The following is a 15,995-nucleotide window of genomic DNA, read 5'->3' as shown; positions in this document are numbered from 1 at the left end:
CAAAAAAGGAAAGAGACAGAGAAAGAAAAGAAAAGCCCAATTTTGGGTTCGCAGAGCCACTGGGTCAGGAATCGATCAAGTGGAAAACCTTTGTGTGGTTAGGGGTGATTTTGACGTAAGACCAGATTTGTCACATCTGCCCGGCTTTTTCTGCTGCCAAAAGGAAGCGGAATAACAGGATGCTACCAGACTCTCAGGGAGGGAGAGAAGCGACTCAAGGAGAGTCAGGAAGATCGAGAGGGGGGAATAGAGTTGCCTTTACCACATACTGGGACTAGTAATCCTCCTCTTAAGAAAAAGAAAAAAAGAAGAAAAAAGGACAGGTGACAATTCAGTGAGGCCTTTCTTGACATTTGGTGTGGATCGATATCTCTCTACATATTGATAACGTGTTGAAAAAGCAAGGGAGCGAGAGACTACATTGTGCCTTTGTTATGAGAGCATTATAGACACCCTGAAAGCCCAGATACCATGAAATCTTATTAAAGGTATAGCATCTCATTAAGTTCCTGCCAGACAAGCTGCTGGATCCTGCCCTGCTTCACAAAGACGCAGAGAAAGACAACACATGTAGCCCATATGGGGCTGAGCTGATATCCTAGCCTCCACCAGAGCAAAAAAAAAAAAAAGTTTCAGATGTATTATTTATGCCATGTTTAGAAAACACTGAGTTCATGAGCTGCATGATTTATTAAGCAATATTTTTAGTTTATTTGGACACTTTTACCCCCGAATAGCATACGAGTTCTCATCCAACCAGCTCACAAAGACACTGAACTGACCAGTACATGCATACGCTTGCATGCAGAAAATTTAATGTATATTGTGTTGAGGCCATTGAGCAAACCACACACACGCACACACAAACCACAATCCCTCTTCAGGCCTTAACACAGCTGACACAATGACTATGGCAAGGTTAGGGTGGACCTTTTTAGGATTAGTCTGTGAGCACATACTCTCTCAAAGTCAGTGTTTAGCAGTTTTTTTTAAAAGAACAAAATGAAGGATAAAGAAAAAGCTTGACATATATCAAACTGGACCAGACAGGGAGGGCATAGAGGTGGGGGGGTTGTCTTACCATATTCTCAGATGTACGCCGTTTTCATTCTCTGGCCTGTACCTGCAGAAAATTGCATCTTTAAAAAAAAAAAAAAAAGGGTATCCGGACGGCAAAAGATCATAACCGTCCATCTGGCCTATACAATTGTACAGACCAAAAGGAAGTACTGACATTTTACTTAAGAAGTAATTCTCAGTGGATTACAGTTGCAGTGCTAAGGAAGAGGCTCAGAAGCGCAGCTAAACAAGGTCAGCAGAAAGACACACTGTAGAGCAGCAGGCAAACAAATAATGCAAAGCCCAGAAATCCGTAAGCAGTCGTATAGAATGGACAGACTAATCCCAAAGTAGGTGTAATATGAGAAGACAGGGATAGAGACATATAAATGAAGGGGTGTACACAAGTCAAGTTTGAGGCTAGACTGAGCATAGTGAGTGGGTTAGTTTGGTTAGTCTGATTCTACTAGCTGTCAGTCAATGAGAGGTTAGTGGTTTGTTTCACAGGGCGAACATTACTGCAAATGCGACAATTTGCTGTAAAACACGACCCCACAGAAAGATGGTGGAAGTGATTCCCAACTGCACAATGAAACCAACAAACAACGGCGTTTCCCAAATGAGCGAGGAGGCAGGAGTTGGAAGCGTCTCTTACCTGTGGCCGATTCCTGCATCTTTTCCCTCTTCCGCTTCTTCTTCTTTCCCTAAAAAATATACAGAGGAACGCATAAAGTGTGGCTCCAGCACTCACGCTCACTAGACCACTCTTGATATCCTGCTGCTGACTGCCATGTTCACTCATCCCCTGCTGGGCATCCAACCAGCATCAACCCAGACTCTGGACTCCACCACAAACTGCGACACTGAGGGACAGGCCGATGGAGAGCCGGATCTCGTATCAAGTGTGCTCTACCTCCTCTCGACCGCTTTTCCATAGTCTTCAGGCCTGTTGAAGTGTGGCCATTCCCGGCCGAGTGAAAGTTCTGCTGTTTTGACAGCTCTGTGTCTAGCTTTGAAGTCCCCCCCCCCCCCTTGTATTTTTTAAATGACAAACATTAACATGAAGTGCAATTAAAAACGCTCACTGCAATTAGGCTGTGAAGAGTAGCACTCGTTTTTCCAGTGAGGTGGTGGGAGTGCGTAAGGATTTTTTAGCTTATGCTAAATCCCCAGGGGGGAGACTATAGGTATAGATAGCAGTGTAGAGTCGTTTTAGTCAAATATGAGCAGCACTTTGGTTTCCTGCTGCAAAGTCTGCTAATCCACTTATTCATGAGCTAATCTGCCTTCTACTGCCGCGGCAGACAGGGAAGAAGAGAAGCTGAGTGAGTGTGGGTGAGAGAAAGGGTGGGGAGAGATAGGAGGGGGTGCACGGCAAAACTATGAATGATACGCGATTTTTCCACGCCAGTGTGTTGCCTATTTTGGGTGTTTCCAGGCACGATGCTCTGTCTGTAATACTGTGATTGTGGGAGCGGTCACAGAATAACTAATTCCAGAAGGATACACCATCTACTTTGCACTACCCATTATCGTTACCTTCGTCGTGTGCCACATAGAAAGCCATTCCTCTAACCCCCTTCTAAACATCGAAACTACTGAGAAAACAGGAAATTCAACAGGATCCGGCCCAAATGTCACCAATGCAGTGATGATGCGCATCTTTAACTCTGCTGTGCTTCACTGGGAGCAGAGCTATGAACAATCCCCCGCCCCACACACACACACCCCACCTCAGCGAGGCATTTTGGCAGTGGAGCCGTGGAGGCAGAAGGAGGAGGGATGCTGTCGGTGTCCGAGGGGAGGCAGATAAACACCACAAAGCACTTTGGTGGTGGAGTGAATGTGAGTGCTGGAGCCACACTTTTAAATAAAGGCTGGTGCTCTCTCTCTCTCCCAAACACACACACTCACAAAGATTCATACACGTCACACGTCACTCAATAACACATTTAGACTCTCATCCAGCAGCACGTAAGTACACATAAATGCTGTAACAATAAACACAGGCTTCATCCTAAAAATCCAGCTGAACCGCCCAGATTCACAAACAAAAAAACAAAACAAACAAAAAAACGGGCAGCTGGGGGAGCAGAGGTTGCTACTGCTGAACGCCACATGTATAATCCAGCCTCCTCGACTCAGTCTAACAGTTGCTTTCTACATCCGAAGCCGATATGGAACATCAAAGAGCGCCGTAACCATTACCAGGCAATTTTCACTCACAATGGCAATAATAGTGTCCGTGGTACTGCAATCCATTTTAGTGTGGATGGCACTATAACAGTGAATCACAGTGTTATGAATTACACATTAGGCTGAAACAAAGGGTCTACAAATGGACCCCATTAGCATGGAGGAGGACTGGTGCAAATTAGTGTGTTGGTGTGTGTGTGTGTCATTCCTGTGTGGCATTTTAAGAGCAAGTCATGCAACGCTGACATAAAGAAACATGAATCAACACAAACACATTCGCACATGCACGCACACGCACCTCTGTCAGTCTGTTCTGTTGATACTCACATAGTTGTCTCGAGCGGACCAGCCTGGGTAGAGCTGCATGTGGAGCTGCCGTTCCTTGCGGGCTAACTCGTAATACTTAGCTTGCTCTTCTCGAGATAAAGCATGCCACTGTTTCAGTACAAAGGAGATTAAGGGGGAGGAAAAAAAAAATAGCATACAGTCAATTACTGGCATGCACTTGCATGTTCTCTGCGTACAGGCGTGCGCTGGTGTTTTGGTATAGAAGGGGGAAAAAACTTTTCAACTTCCACATGTGTATAAAAGGAAAAAAAAGCGGGGGGGATGAAAGACACAAAGAAGAAGGGGGGGGGGGGGGGGGGACATGATGAAGAGATTAACATGTGCAAGAGTGAGAGAAAGAGAGAAAAAAGTAGGGGAGAGGGGGGTGGAGACAAGAAGGGGGGGGGGAGACTTTGATTTCTTATGAAAACAGTGCTTTTTATTCAAACTATGTCAGCAAGCAATTACCCTACGCAGGCCACAAACTAGGCTTTGCTGTGGCTGGCTGCCTCAACCGCCAGGCCTATTCGTTAAGGCTTTTAACATGGCTCTGTGGTTCCATTCTTTTCCCAATCCTCAAAAGGAACAAATTTTGTCATTTCCAACCGTGCCATTATACAGGCATATTTTATTAAAGCCAATCTGATTAAATGTCAGTTAGACAGGCAGCCCATGTCTGTGCTGTTGAAAGACAGAGAGAGGTGGGTGTGGGGCTTTAGGGGGAAAGTGGAAGTAATTGGCTTGAGTATCATCAGGGCAATAATCACAACCAGTTTATAAAGACTGCTAATAAAGGGGAGAAATCATTGCACTTTTTCAGCTAATCGAGCAGCCTCCTCAGAGAACATGACATAAACTATGATCTCACCGCGATTCAGCAAAGATAAACTCGGGGGAAAAAAAGAAAGAAAGCTAGAGATCGGCGTATAGGTATACTGCGCGACCCACCCTTCGTCCCAGGATCTGATTGATGGCGGCGCTCTCCTTCAGCGTGCACTCGGCAACCACGTTCGCACGCATCTCTTTCATGTAGAGCATGAAGGCGTTTAGCGGCTTTTTGATGTGCGGTCTTTTGGGCTCCTGCTCCTTTCTCTGTTCGTGCTGCGGCTTCCTGTAGAGAAACGGAATACGACAACAAAGTGGAGGAGGTGAGAAAGAGAAAACACTAAAAAAGTTAGAAAATAAGCAAAATAAATTCAAGTCCAAAGCAACGGGAGAAGGAAATTATGTTGCCGCCGTGGCGACAAAAGCAGCCAGGGTCTGGCTGCACTCAACCAATGGCGAGGCAGCGTGAGAGGGGCTGCCACGCCATGGGCCCCGGCCTCTTTAATCATGTGCAGTTGTATAGTTGCAGCCCTTCATGCAGAGAGATTACTTCACCAGTAATGGCAACCAAACTTTCTTGTCCGCAGCACACTGGTGAATACTTAAAACCAAATGCTCTCGCGCTAAAAGAAAACACTGCTCGACTTACTTTCTAACAACCTTTTTGATACCAGTACAGTCTTGGTAGGAGGATGTCCATGAATAATGGAAATATCAGTGATAACCACTTCAGGGCTCTTACAGCACTTCCCACTGCACACGCTGGGGATGTGAATTCTTAGCACTAATCTAGGACCTGTATCTGTTGTCAGCTAAGAGTGTTGTGATCCCAGAGGCCAAATGAAGCATAGGCCTGTTATCAGCAGAGCGTGGGCCCTCGCCATTTATCTGCTCACATCAAGAGAAAGAGAACAAGGCATTGGGAGAGGGTTTGCTGAGCATTGCCCTCCTGTAGCGAGTGGAGGAGAACACAAATACCTGGAAGTTTGTTGTGTCAAAAAATGCTGATAGAGGAGTGACAGCACAAGCTTTAAGGTAATATTTTTTGTGTTTGCAGGACTCACATGTGCATGATGTCACCGTCATGAGGCGGCTCCTGTTTGACCTGTGGGTTGACAATGGCCGGGTGAGGGATTCCTGTGGCGTGAGGACCTGGGGGACCTGGCACCATGTGGTGCGGGAACCTGCAATAACAGGACATTTTGATTATTAAAGACTAAGAAGAGGATCAGAGGAGTGGAAAATATCTTCCAAATGGCATTAAAGTGAGAAAAAAAGACTGGGAACTGTTTTATATGACTTTAGAAATTGTCACACACGCCATACGCATGACTGCATATGGCGTGTGTGACAATTGCATGACTATAGTGTGTGAATGTGTGCGTGAATGGGTGGATGACTGGATATGTAAAGCGCTTTGGGGTCCTTAGGGACTAGTAAAGCGCTATATAAATACAGGCCATTTACCATTTACCATATAGCCAATGATTGGTTACGCCTCAAGAACAAGCGTCTCTTTCACCGTGTTTTTACGCTTGTCACATTTCAGAATTTGTGGTTAGATCTCACTTTTTAACTTTTCTATCAATAGTTTATAATATTGTTAGATTTTAACAACATGGTTATAGCTTCTCTTTAATGAATGAATAAAAAAATTAAAGTGAAGTGTCAAACAACATGGTTCTAAAGTGCAAATGCACCACTCCCTCAGTCTAACAGCCTTGTTGCTAGGTATAGACTCTGCCTAGGAAACCAAAAATCAGTGGGTGTAGAAAAACAGGGATTTGTTTTTAAATAAAACAGCCGCCTGTCCTTAGCCTAACTCCTTAAATCAAAAGTGAGTTAGTCAGATTTACAAGGGCATGAGGAGGAAAGGTGGTGGAGACTTCTGGTCATGTGTGATCAAGTGTCCTGCTCGTGGACGTTACATCTGTCTTCACTCAGTGTTTGCCCTAAAGCCAGCAGAGTAAGAGATAGTGAGGAAAGTGAGAGAGATATGTTTGGGGGATAGGGAAAAAAAGCACAGGAAGTAACAAGGATGCAGTGGAACAGGACTAAAGAAAAGCACTTGAAGTAAGTCTCAGAAAGAAAGAAAGAGAGAGAAGCGCTTCCAGAAAGCTTTGATAATGGTTAAGCAGCCATATGGCTATGCAGGGGCACGAATGCGGTGATGTATTTGACATGTGCTGGGCACACAGTCGAGTGGTGTGGCTGTGGCCACAGCAGCACAGCACAAACCACCGGAGGCGGACCTCCCAGAGGAAGCTGCTGTTCCAGGCCAGTACTTCTCTATTCAGTACACAAAGCCGGTACAGTGTCACTGTCCATAAGATGTAAAAACGCTGCATAGTTTCTGGTCCCTTTTTGCATGAATCAGTCGTGCAGGCTTTTGCTTTAATCTGCCTGTGACTCACCATCCCAGCTGTGATGTGAGCTGCCCCACTCCTCCAGGAGACAAGGAGTAGAAGTTGGGCATGTCTGGTCCGGGGTGATGCCTGGGCATTCCTGGTCAAAGAAAAGAAGAAAAAAAAAGCAACACACAACTATTAGATAGGCAGAATGCAGATAAGGAGGAAACAGCGCAAGCAGCAGGTTAGCAAAAAAAAAAAAAAAAAAAAAAAAAAAATCCCTTACAGACATATTTTAGCGATTATTCAAGAAGTGTGTGTGTGTGTGTGTGTGTGTGTGTGTGTGTGTGTGTGTGTGTGTGTGTGTGTGTGTGTGTGTAAAGTTGGGATTATCATCGGGTTTGCATATTCCTCAGTCATACATTCTGGTTAAAGTCATGAACTGCCAGTTTCGGAACAGGGCACACACCGGGGCATCAGCATGGCTTCTTGACCTCACATTATCAACCCGTGAAAGGGGCGGATAATATTTTCCCCGCTTAAGCTCGACTCCTTCCAGTGTGTTTCAGCATCTTTAAGCTGGATAATTGAGGCTTCATCTTTATGACAGAGGCTGTGGCTCTCCCTGTAGACACAGGATTGACACAGACTAGCTGTCTGTGGATCTCCAGGACTAAGCTCCTCTATCTCCAGCTCGCCTGCTCTTGTTGGGCTTCAAGGTCAAGGGGTATCTTTCTGTGAGAAGACTTAGTGAGAAATGGGCTGCGGGGCGACGAACATTTAACATCTGTAAGGTCTCATGGTTTTTTGTCTTAACACACATTTTTCCCCCCTTCTTATTTCACAGTTGTGCAAGTAACAATAAAAGTCGGAAGATATCAGCAAATACTGTTTATACACAGGCAACTGGAATGTGCCTACATGTGTGCTCACGCAGACACACACACACAAAGAAAAGAGGGCAAATGCCTCCAGATTAACACCATTTTCTAATCCCTGCTGGAGCCAGCCTTTTCTCCCTGCCTCTATCTTTTCTCTTCCTCCTTCTCTCTCTCTCCAGGCTGGGGTCTGAAGGGGGCCTCCCTCCTCAGAGAGGCTGGCCGAGTGGGAGGCTTATATCTCCAAAGCCAGTGTAGCAACGCTGGATTCATAGCACGGATAGCGCTACTCCCCTGCCTACTAATCCACCACCTAACACTCCTTTAGGGCTCTCCTGAGTGCAGAAGAGAAGCAGGCGATGGCTGAAGCAGCAGGGGAAGAAGAGAGCGCCCCGGCGTGTTAACCTTGTCACTCACACCCCTAAGGTGCCTAATTACTCACTCCCCCCTTTTCAGTTCCCGTTGACATCCCGACAAAGCTTCACGCTCCCGTTTCCACTCTGAACATGTGACACCGATGTGACTGTCACCATAAAAAACAAAAAAAAACAAACAAAAAAAGAGGATTAAAAAAAGTATTCACTAATCAAATTCATGCTATATGTCTTTACCCCCCCACCCCACCCCAGACAAACCTCCCACTACCCTCCCCTCCGCTCGACCTTCCATCCCTCATTGCAGGCCTTGTGCATATTAGGGCTCATAATGAGAAAATCCATGATTGTTTTTCATAATTAACGAGCAGATCAAAGTCTGAGCCCACTAAGGAGTGCAGAGCGGCAAATGGTCGATATGTGTGAGAGAGAGAGGAAGAGACAGAGAGAGAGAGGAAGAAAAAAAGAGAATAAGAGAGATTTCGTTTTAAGCATTTTGGCTTAGCTCTTCTGATATCCACACACATGAATATGCCTAGGGAAATCATTTGCTGCTAATTCTGCAACCAGATCGCTTGGACATGGATTTCTGTTGGGCTGCGGGTGCAAAAAGATCAAATAGCACGAAAAAAAAAAAAGAAGGAGAAGAAGGACCTCCAGGGCTCCTTTCAGCTCTTGATTGTCAGAGACCCAACGTGAACAGTGAAACGGGTGTGAAGCGTTTTTCCTCAGACTGTACAACGTGACAACACAACTGTTAAATCTTCCGTGCCTTCGTTATTTCCTTCTGCTACCTGTTTATCCTCTCCTGCCTCGACAAAACATGTCAGACGTGTGATTTTTCTGACATATGTGGAGCACTGTTTCGTTAAATGTCCCCGCTCCCTTCATCTCTGCTACTCTGTGTACTCCTGTGCTCATTTCCACATTGTTATTTATAGCTGGTCCCTCAGAACCTCCGAGCCTCAACATCATCATCGTCATCATCATCATCGCCCACATCTTGTCTGATCCCTCCTCCTCTTTTTTTTTCCAACTGCCAGCTGCAGGAGAAGAAAGCAGAGAAAAGAGACAAGGTGTGGGACAAAACTGCGGATGGGCCACGTCTTTTTTTGTTTCCTTTCTTCCTTGCATTAGCGAGAAGCTGCCAAAGTCTCCAGCTGTGCAGGGCTGAGGAGCTCGCTCCCAAACGGCTCAGGAGCTCCTCCGCAGCTGTCAGAGCTGCAGCTTGATGTTATAACTGAGAGGCGAAGAGTGCAGAGGGAGAGGGCAGCAGAGCTCAGCGTGCCATCCCACAGGCTGCTTCAAATGAGCTCACACTTTGAGATGATAGGAAGGATGACTGTACTGCGACACTTTTTCCCCCCTCTCTCTCCTGATTCCCGTCTATCCAGACATTTATGCAAAAAAAACCTAAATGCAGTCAGGGTTCATCGATGCCTCCATATCAAGCTGCCATGTAAGCGAATACGGTGCAAAAATCCATTTCAATGTCACATTTTATTGCATTAAGAAGTACTGGTGACCTATAATGTGTCTGTGACGACTTTCTTTATTGTATCCTTCTACAGTTTTCACTCTTTCAGTCAGTAAAAACTTGCTGACAACAAAGTGTTCAGTGCCACAGCAAACCCCGTTTTTTGTGTTCCCTTTTACATAGATATATATAAAGAAACGACCCCTTTTAGTTCCACACAGTGTGATAAAAGGATTTCAAATGTGGGATAAGAACAGCAAATACTGCTGTGGCATTTCTTTAGTGTCTTACCTTGTTTGTTGTTGGCATCCTGGGGGTGATGGCCAGAATGGGACACTGGAGCGAAGTGTTCGTCACTGTACGTGATCAGGGGGGTGAGCGGGTGGACTGCATGAGACGGCTGCACCACGGGGACTTTGTTGGACTGTGGAGAAAAATGCAAGAAGATTTACTTTTTTATTTTTTAAATTCTGTGAAAAGCTGATGCCTTTTGTGTTATTCCATCTGAAAAAGGGGCCCTGATCCCTCACACATGATTCATAGAGTACAGGTGGTCTTGCTCTGCAGCAGCACAATGCCTTCTTGACTTTCATTGTATGGTCAAGAAGTTACTATACATATATATTTTTAAAAAACATTTCTTGAATTTCTTCTCTCTTTACTAGGCTGGGCACAGCAGTTCAAAACTTTGTTTAGCCTAGGTCAGCAGGTTTGAAAATCCCCACATCCCCCGAAGGAGGAAAAAAAAAAGAAGAAGAAACAAGTCAAAAGAGGTGCGCGAGCATGTCTGAGACAGAAAAGGGGAGAAAGATGCAAACAGAGGTGGAGCGAATAGAAGCGGGCAAGCGATAGAGCAAAGGGAAGGGAGAGAAAAGAGAGACTTGCAGGGTAGAGTCAGAGCAGAGGTCTTAGGCGGGAGATCAAAGGCAGTCATTAGCTGGTGAATAAGGGGAGTTCATTACAGACCAAGAGCCGGGGGAAGAAGAGATGAGGGATGGAGGAGGAGGAGAAAGGTGGGTGGGGTGGGAGTTCTGGCTATGGGGAGAGAGCGTGAGTGAGACAGATGTCTGCAGCGGTACTTAATGCAGGGGTAATCACGTCAACAGTGGCCTGGCCACAGACCCCTCATCCCAGGCTGACTCAGAGAGACGGAGAGCGAGAGAAAGAGAGAGAGCTTCCTCTGGAAAACTAAAATAGATCGAACCAGGCCCGAAAACCCCCCAACCCCCAGCCAACAGTGCTTACATGCTTCAGCTGCACTGAACACATGGTAATGCTTAGCCATGCTAAATCTACTATTTACAGTCTGAGCCCAGAGCTGAGCTGAAGTCAAAATATCACCTCCACAGGATATATGGCTAATCGGGAGAGACGGCGGTGCACCGATGGGTGAGACGCCACTTACATCGGGCGGCTGCCAATGAGCTCTCCCGAGTTTTTAGGAAACTCTAATCGATTTTATTCCCAGAAACAGTCACATGATTAGCAGCGTTGTTAAAGATACCCATCTAAATTTAGGATAAGAATCAAATTATGACAGGATGATAATAATAAATGGACTGTTCTTTATTAGCCCTCGCTTTGTTGTCTATGACATGTGTGCCAAGGTGAAATTCCAGCAGTGCTAAGTGGTGACTGGTGCCCCGCCTCACCCACTTACGCACACACAGAAAAACTCCTCGGACACAGGGGTGGCTGGAATGTCTGAGTTTTTCTGAACCTCTCGCAGACTGGCACCAGCTTCAACTTAAGAACCCCTCCGTCCTCCCCCCATCTCACCACCTTCTGGGAATGTCCTCAAAGAGCAGTACGTGTGGTATGTGTGTGCACGTGTCCAGCTGCATGAACCATCATTCTCATCAGGGTCCCAAATCATGCCGGGAATCTCATCTCCTCAGGCCAATTCAGTTCCCGGTTTGGAGACGGGGTGTTACGGCACCATAAAGCACAGGTTGCACTGCACATGTGGTAAAGTTTGTTCTCACACAAGAGAAGCCCTGCCTGAAAACTAAGCCAAGGATGTAGAGGTGTAATTTTCTCACACCAGCCCAGGTGTGTTGCATTCCCTGGTCAACAAAGAGCCAAAGGTTAGTGTCCAGCCTCATCTTTAAGAAGGTTAGGCTTATTAGCAAGGCTGCTAAGCCTAAAAAGAGGGGACTAACTAGGCCTACAGTGGCTGAGACATGCCTCCACCAGGGGCTAAATGACAGCATTCTCACACATATTATTTTACGCCTCTCCACTCCCATTTGTTACGGTGTGGGAATGAGATAAGAACCTGGAATGCTATCGTTAAAACCTGCTATGCTCCCCAATATTGAAAGAAAAGCCAGCTGGAAACAAAAAAAAAGTTCTCATGTTTGTGTGTACACATAGAACTACAATAAAAACAAACAAACATTTAAAACAATATTTTAAAGCAGGGCGACTAACTTCTTAGCACCTAAGAAAGCTTGAGTTTTACTGCCACAGTGGAGAAGCCCTCTTTTGTGCTCTTCCCAGTTACAGCTGTCAAATCCCATTTTTCTCAACTTCTTAATAAACTGCTTCCATTGTGGGGAAGAAAAAAAAGATCCACCAGGGAAAAATCTGCAGGCCTTTGTGACCAATAGCAAATTTATGCCCGTTTAGGGTGCACACTTACGCAAATTGCATGGCCTAACTGTAGTTTACTTTAGAAAAGGAAAGGAAATAAATTGTCCGTCAGGCTTCCAACAGCTTCATTATACTCTAGATATACATAAAATTTGATTGTGCAAACCGTATCAGGGTCAAGCCAAATCCTGGTTTAGATAGTTTTTTATTTGATTACATGCAAAGAGGTATTGCTGGGGCAACATTTTACCACCATAAATTAAAAAAGAAAAAAGAAAAAACAACATTAAAAACTGACACCAGTAACAATTTACTGAAAAAAGGAGCTGGAGACACCCAACTCCTGACAACAGCCATGAGGGTCATGCCATGTCCTAATCTGATTCCTTCTCATACCCTACATACCCAGCCCTACTGGCTGCAGCAGTAGCGACACTGTTGCAATGGGGGCATCCATATTGGAGGTCCCTTTTATTGTACAGGAGAAATAATAGGCTTAAGATCTTTCTATTCATATTTTTCAGGCAGAGTGAAAGAAGAGAGGCGGCGAGGATTGAAAAGAAAAACGTTCCATTTGGAATTTCATATCCAGGCTTGGCCGGCCCTTTAAAAAAAAAAAAAAAAACCCTTCAGATGTGGTTTTAAGAGAAATTCATTGTGCGGAACTGGAGCTGGCAGGAAGCCCTCCATGGAGGAGACACTCCAGTGTGTTTCAGCAAGGGGAGCCATCTGAAATTGGGGGTGGGGAAGAAAAAATGGGACGTTTCACTTTTGTTTTGTTTTTGTTGGGGTTGTTTTTTTTGTCCCCAACCCTCCTGCCTTGATTTTTCTGACGACACGCCGACGTCTGTGATCTTGTATTCTGTCATATTCCACCAACATCGTGTCACGGTCGGTAAAACAAGAATTTGCACATTTATACATGTGTCTACGTGGTGTACGGAACAGCCATCCCTGCAATATTGCCTTTTTAAAGCATCTCTCTCCCCTCACAGCACAGCTTTTGTACTCCACTCAATTATACCACTTCTGCAGAGTGGAGTGGAAAAAAGGGAAAGCGGGAATTTTATAATAATCACTTCCCACTTCTGTAATTTATATGCAATGAGGACTCTCTGCGCCTGCAGCTACAATCAAGTGTGTAGAAACCGTGTGAGGTGTTTCACAAACAGCTGGGGAGATGTCAGCTCAAACGGCGGCTATGGATTCTCATGCTGCTAAGTCTATTTGCTGAGAAGCCCTCCTCACCACAAAACCCAACCTCACCTCGCAGGATTTTCTGCACTCTGGAGGGAAAGGGTTTACAGGTGAGGGCCGAGGATGTGAATGAAACAAAGAGAGAAAATGCAACATGGACTGGCCTGTAATTATAAGACCCATCAACAAAGATTTGCAGGAAAATCTTCACTTAAAAAGTTTTTAAAAGAAGAACATATGATTCTCAGCATAAGTGAATCACAGGTCCTCCACACCCTCCTTTGACTGTTTAAGTACATTTTTAGCTACTGTTTCCATTGATAATGGGCTCAAAGAAGAAGACGAGATTACAGACACAAAGGCTCTGTAAATGTCAGTAGTTGGGAGTATGAAGCGAGGGTGTGTCCACTACTGAAATCCTACAGAGTCGCCCTCATAACCAGGTGTTCACTCTCAGGTGTGTTTGTGCGCAAGCTGTGCAACCTTTACCCAACAAAAGTGAGCAAACATTCTCCTGTAGTAGCTTTACAGCATGGGAATGAAAAGGCACTGTACCTCCCCCTTGTACCAAAAAAAGGAAAGAAAAAAAAAAATCAGCAGAGACCAACCTGAGGAAGCTTAAGTAAATAACCAATTACCATTCGCAGAGCAGGTTGAACCCCACCAGCTTTGAGAGGAGCGCTAAAAATGGGATGTTTTATTGGCAGGATGGCCCCTTGGCCAAGGGGCTTAATGTAACGAAACCCAATTAATGGAGAAGAAAGCCGGGCCGGCGGCAAGTGAAGGAGCGCCACGTGCCGAGGGTAATGAGACGAACAAGCGAAGCTAACCACAGGGACAGCAGCAGAGGAGGCTACGAATAATAAGAAAAGCATACCCCAGAGAGAAGTATACATCTGCGATGCCCTCCCAAATGTCTCCTTGCCCTCTCCTCATTATTCCAATCAAAAAATTCAGGTATTCTCTCTTAGCGCTATTGAGGGTTCCTGTAGTTGAAGACATGCAGTGAGACTGAAGGCAGTAGCCAGTTACTAAAAATAAAGAGGAGGTATATAAAGAGCAACCCAAACTTGCAGCTGAGTGGAGTTTAGTGCAAAAATAGCCACGCTCCATATGTTCAATTTCATGGCTTTAGTGGCCAAGCTTCAGCGTAAATTATCAGGCAAGGAAACTTGTCATGCTGCCCTCTAAATACCGACACTGCACCCACAGACATGACAGCTATAGCTGATGTCAAACACTTTAAGTAACCCCACCTACACACACACACACACACACACACACGCGCGCCCGTGCGCACACATGCACCAACGACGTGTGTTAAAATATTTCAAGCTACATGAAGGTTGTGTTAACCACACATTTAATAACTTAAATACACAAACGCTGCACGTGAACACAAAAGAGCTGTTAACAGCCAAGTGTCTCTTTCCTCACCGCGTCAGAATAGGACGAGATGGATTACCCATCATCCCTCAGCTGGCATGAAGAGCGTGCGCTCCGAGCAAACCAATCGCGGCTGGCTCTCGCGCTGACATTCTCAACGAGCAAAGATGATAATTTGTGTGAAATGTGCCTGCCTTACATGAAAAGACTTTATCCGCTTTTTAAAGTGTTCAACTCTTAATTTCTATATGTCGCGGTGCCATTTAAAAAACAAAAACAAAAAAAACCAAAACAGAGTGGAAAAGGAACAGAACATTAGAAACGATCCAGGTGCCATTTTCCTCCTTACACGTTAAGCCACAAAAGGTAGAAGGAGGGAAGTGATGTGACGACAGGGAATCTGTTTTTAAAGAGCTCTGGCTCTAAAAAGGTGCACACAGGAGGTGAAGAGGGTTTGAATAGGGCCATGTAATCTATTCCATGTTGTGAAACTATGTTTTACTAAATAAGTGTTACGGTACCTGTAGTCCAAATTCCTTCCTGTAACTGAAGCAAAATCAGGGTTTTGTTTTATAGGGTTTTAACAGATAAATAAAGAATGAGACTCTTTGTATTGCATTTTTTCTCTGAACAACAACAAGCAATGTGCTAAAACCTTTTCAGACATGACATATGTAACATCAATCATGTTCTTCACAGGTTCATTCAGACGTGACTGCGATGCAAGATATTCCAGAATAGGTATCAAGCCTTGGGTAAGTACATCACGCAGCTTGTAGTCGATGAGGTCAGAGCTGTATTGCTACAACAATGGCAGGCAAATGACGAAAGCGTTCTCTTATTTATGCTGTGTAGAGCAATCTTTTATTTAAAGAAGCTCACAAAGGCACAAAGCCACTACCCACTACTGTGACTTCTGTCATATTTAAAGCGATACATCAGGTGTGTGTAGATCTGATCTGGTCAGATTGCTGTGGTGAAAGAAGAATAAAAAAAGCACACTGAGACATGTCATGCTTGAGATGAGAGGTAAAGATGGCAACTCTGTTTAAGACTATCAGCCCGAATTCCCACTGGGAACAAATTTGAACTATGAAGGCCTCAGTTACACCTCTACCTCTTGGAACCCATTTAATGCAACAAGATAGCATTGGGTGTACTCGATAAAGTATAACGTCCATATTCGCTTGATTACCAACTGGTATGTGTTTTTAACAAATATTGGACAACAATGGAAAAATGAAGCGCAGAGGAACAGCTTATATAGACCATTGTTAGCAGCAGGCATCGACTGTCCAGGGACCACAATCAGCCAATGTGATATATGTCTGAT

At 44.9% G+C, this 15,995-nt stretch overlaps 1 protein-coding gene across 4 annotated transcripts in view; it reads right to left on the bottom strand.

Moving 5' to 3' along the window:
* Nucleotides 1–15,995, bottom strand: part of lef1 (lymphoid enhancer-binding factor 1) — a 41,531-nt gene that overhangs the window by 7,399 nt on the left and 18,137 nt on the right. The window contains exons 4-10 of one of the 4 annotated variants that reach the window (XM_085409738.1): nt 9,776–9,908; nt 6,822–6,912; nt 5,472–5,591; nt 4,531–4,693; nt 3,583–3,690; nt 1,715–1,757; nt 1,082–1,123 (exon numbers count right to left, since the gene is read on the bottom strand). In XM_085409738.1, coding sequence (XP_085265864.1) covers nt 1,089–1,123; nt 1,715–1,757; nt 3,583–3,690; nt 4,531–4,693; nt 5,472–5,591; nt 6,822–6,912; nt 9,776–9,908 — 693 coding nt within the window. In that variant the 3' untranslated portion in view covers nt 1,082–1,088. Of the gene's footprint in view, nt 1–1,081; nt 1,124–1,714; nt 1,764–3,553; nt 3,691–4,530; nt 4,694–5,471; nt 5,592–6,821; nt 6,913–9,775; nt 9,909–15,995 lie in introns of those variants that run through there. The other 3 variants (XM_085409739.1, XM_085409737.1, XM_085409740.1) reach the window with 3 other exon arrangements.

Source organism: Rhamphochromis longiceps, linkage group LG6, assembly GCF_057381845.1.
Source record: "Rhamphochromis longiceps isolate RC_006_pf linkage group LG6, R_longiceps_female_GT1.1, whole genome shotgun sequence".
In the NCBI taxonomy this organism is placed as follows: Eukaryota; Metazoa; Chordata; class Actinopteri; order Cichliformes; family Cichlidae; genus Rhamphochromis; species Rhamphochromis longiceps.
The sequence above is the reverse complement of the archived record's forward strand: the minus strand, read 5'-3'. Positions and strand labels throughout refer to the sequence as shown.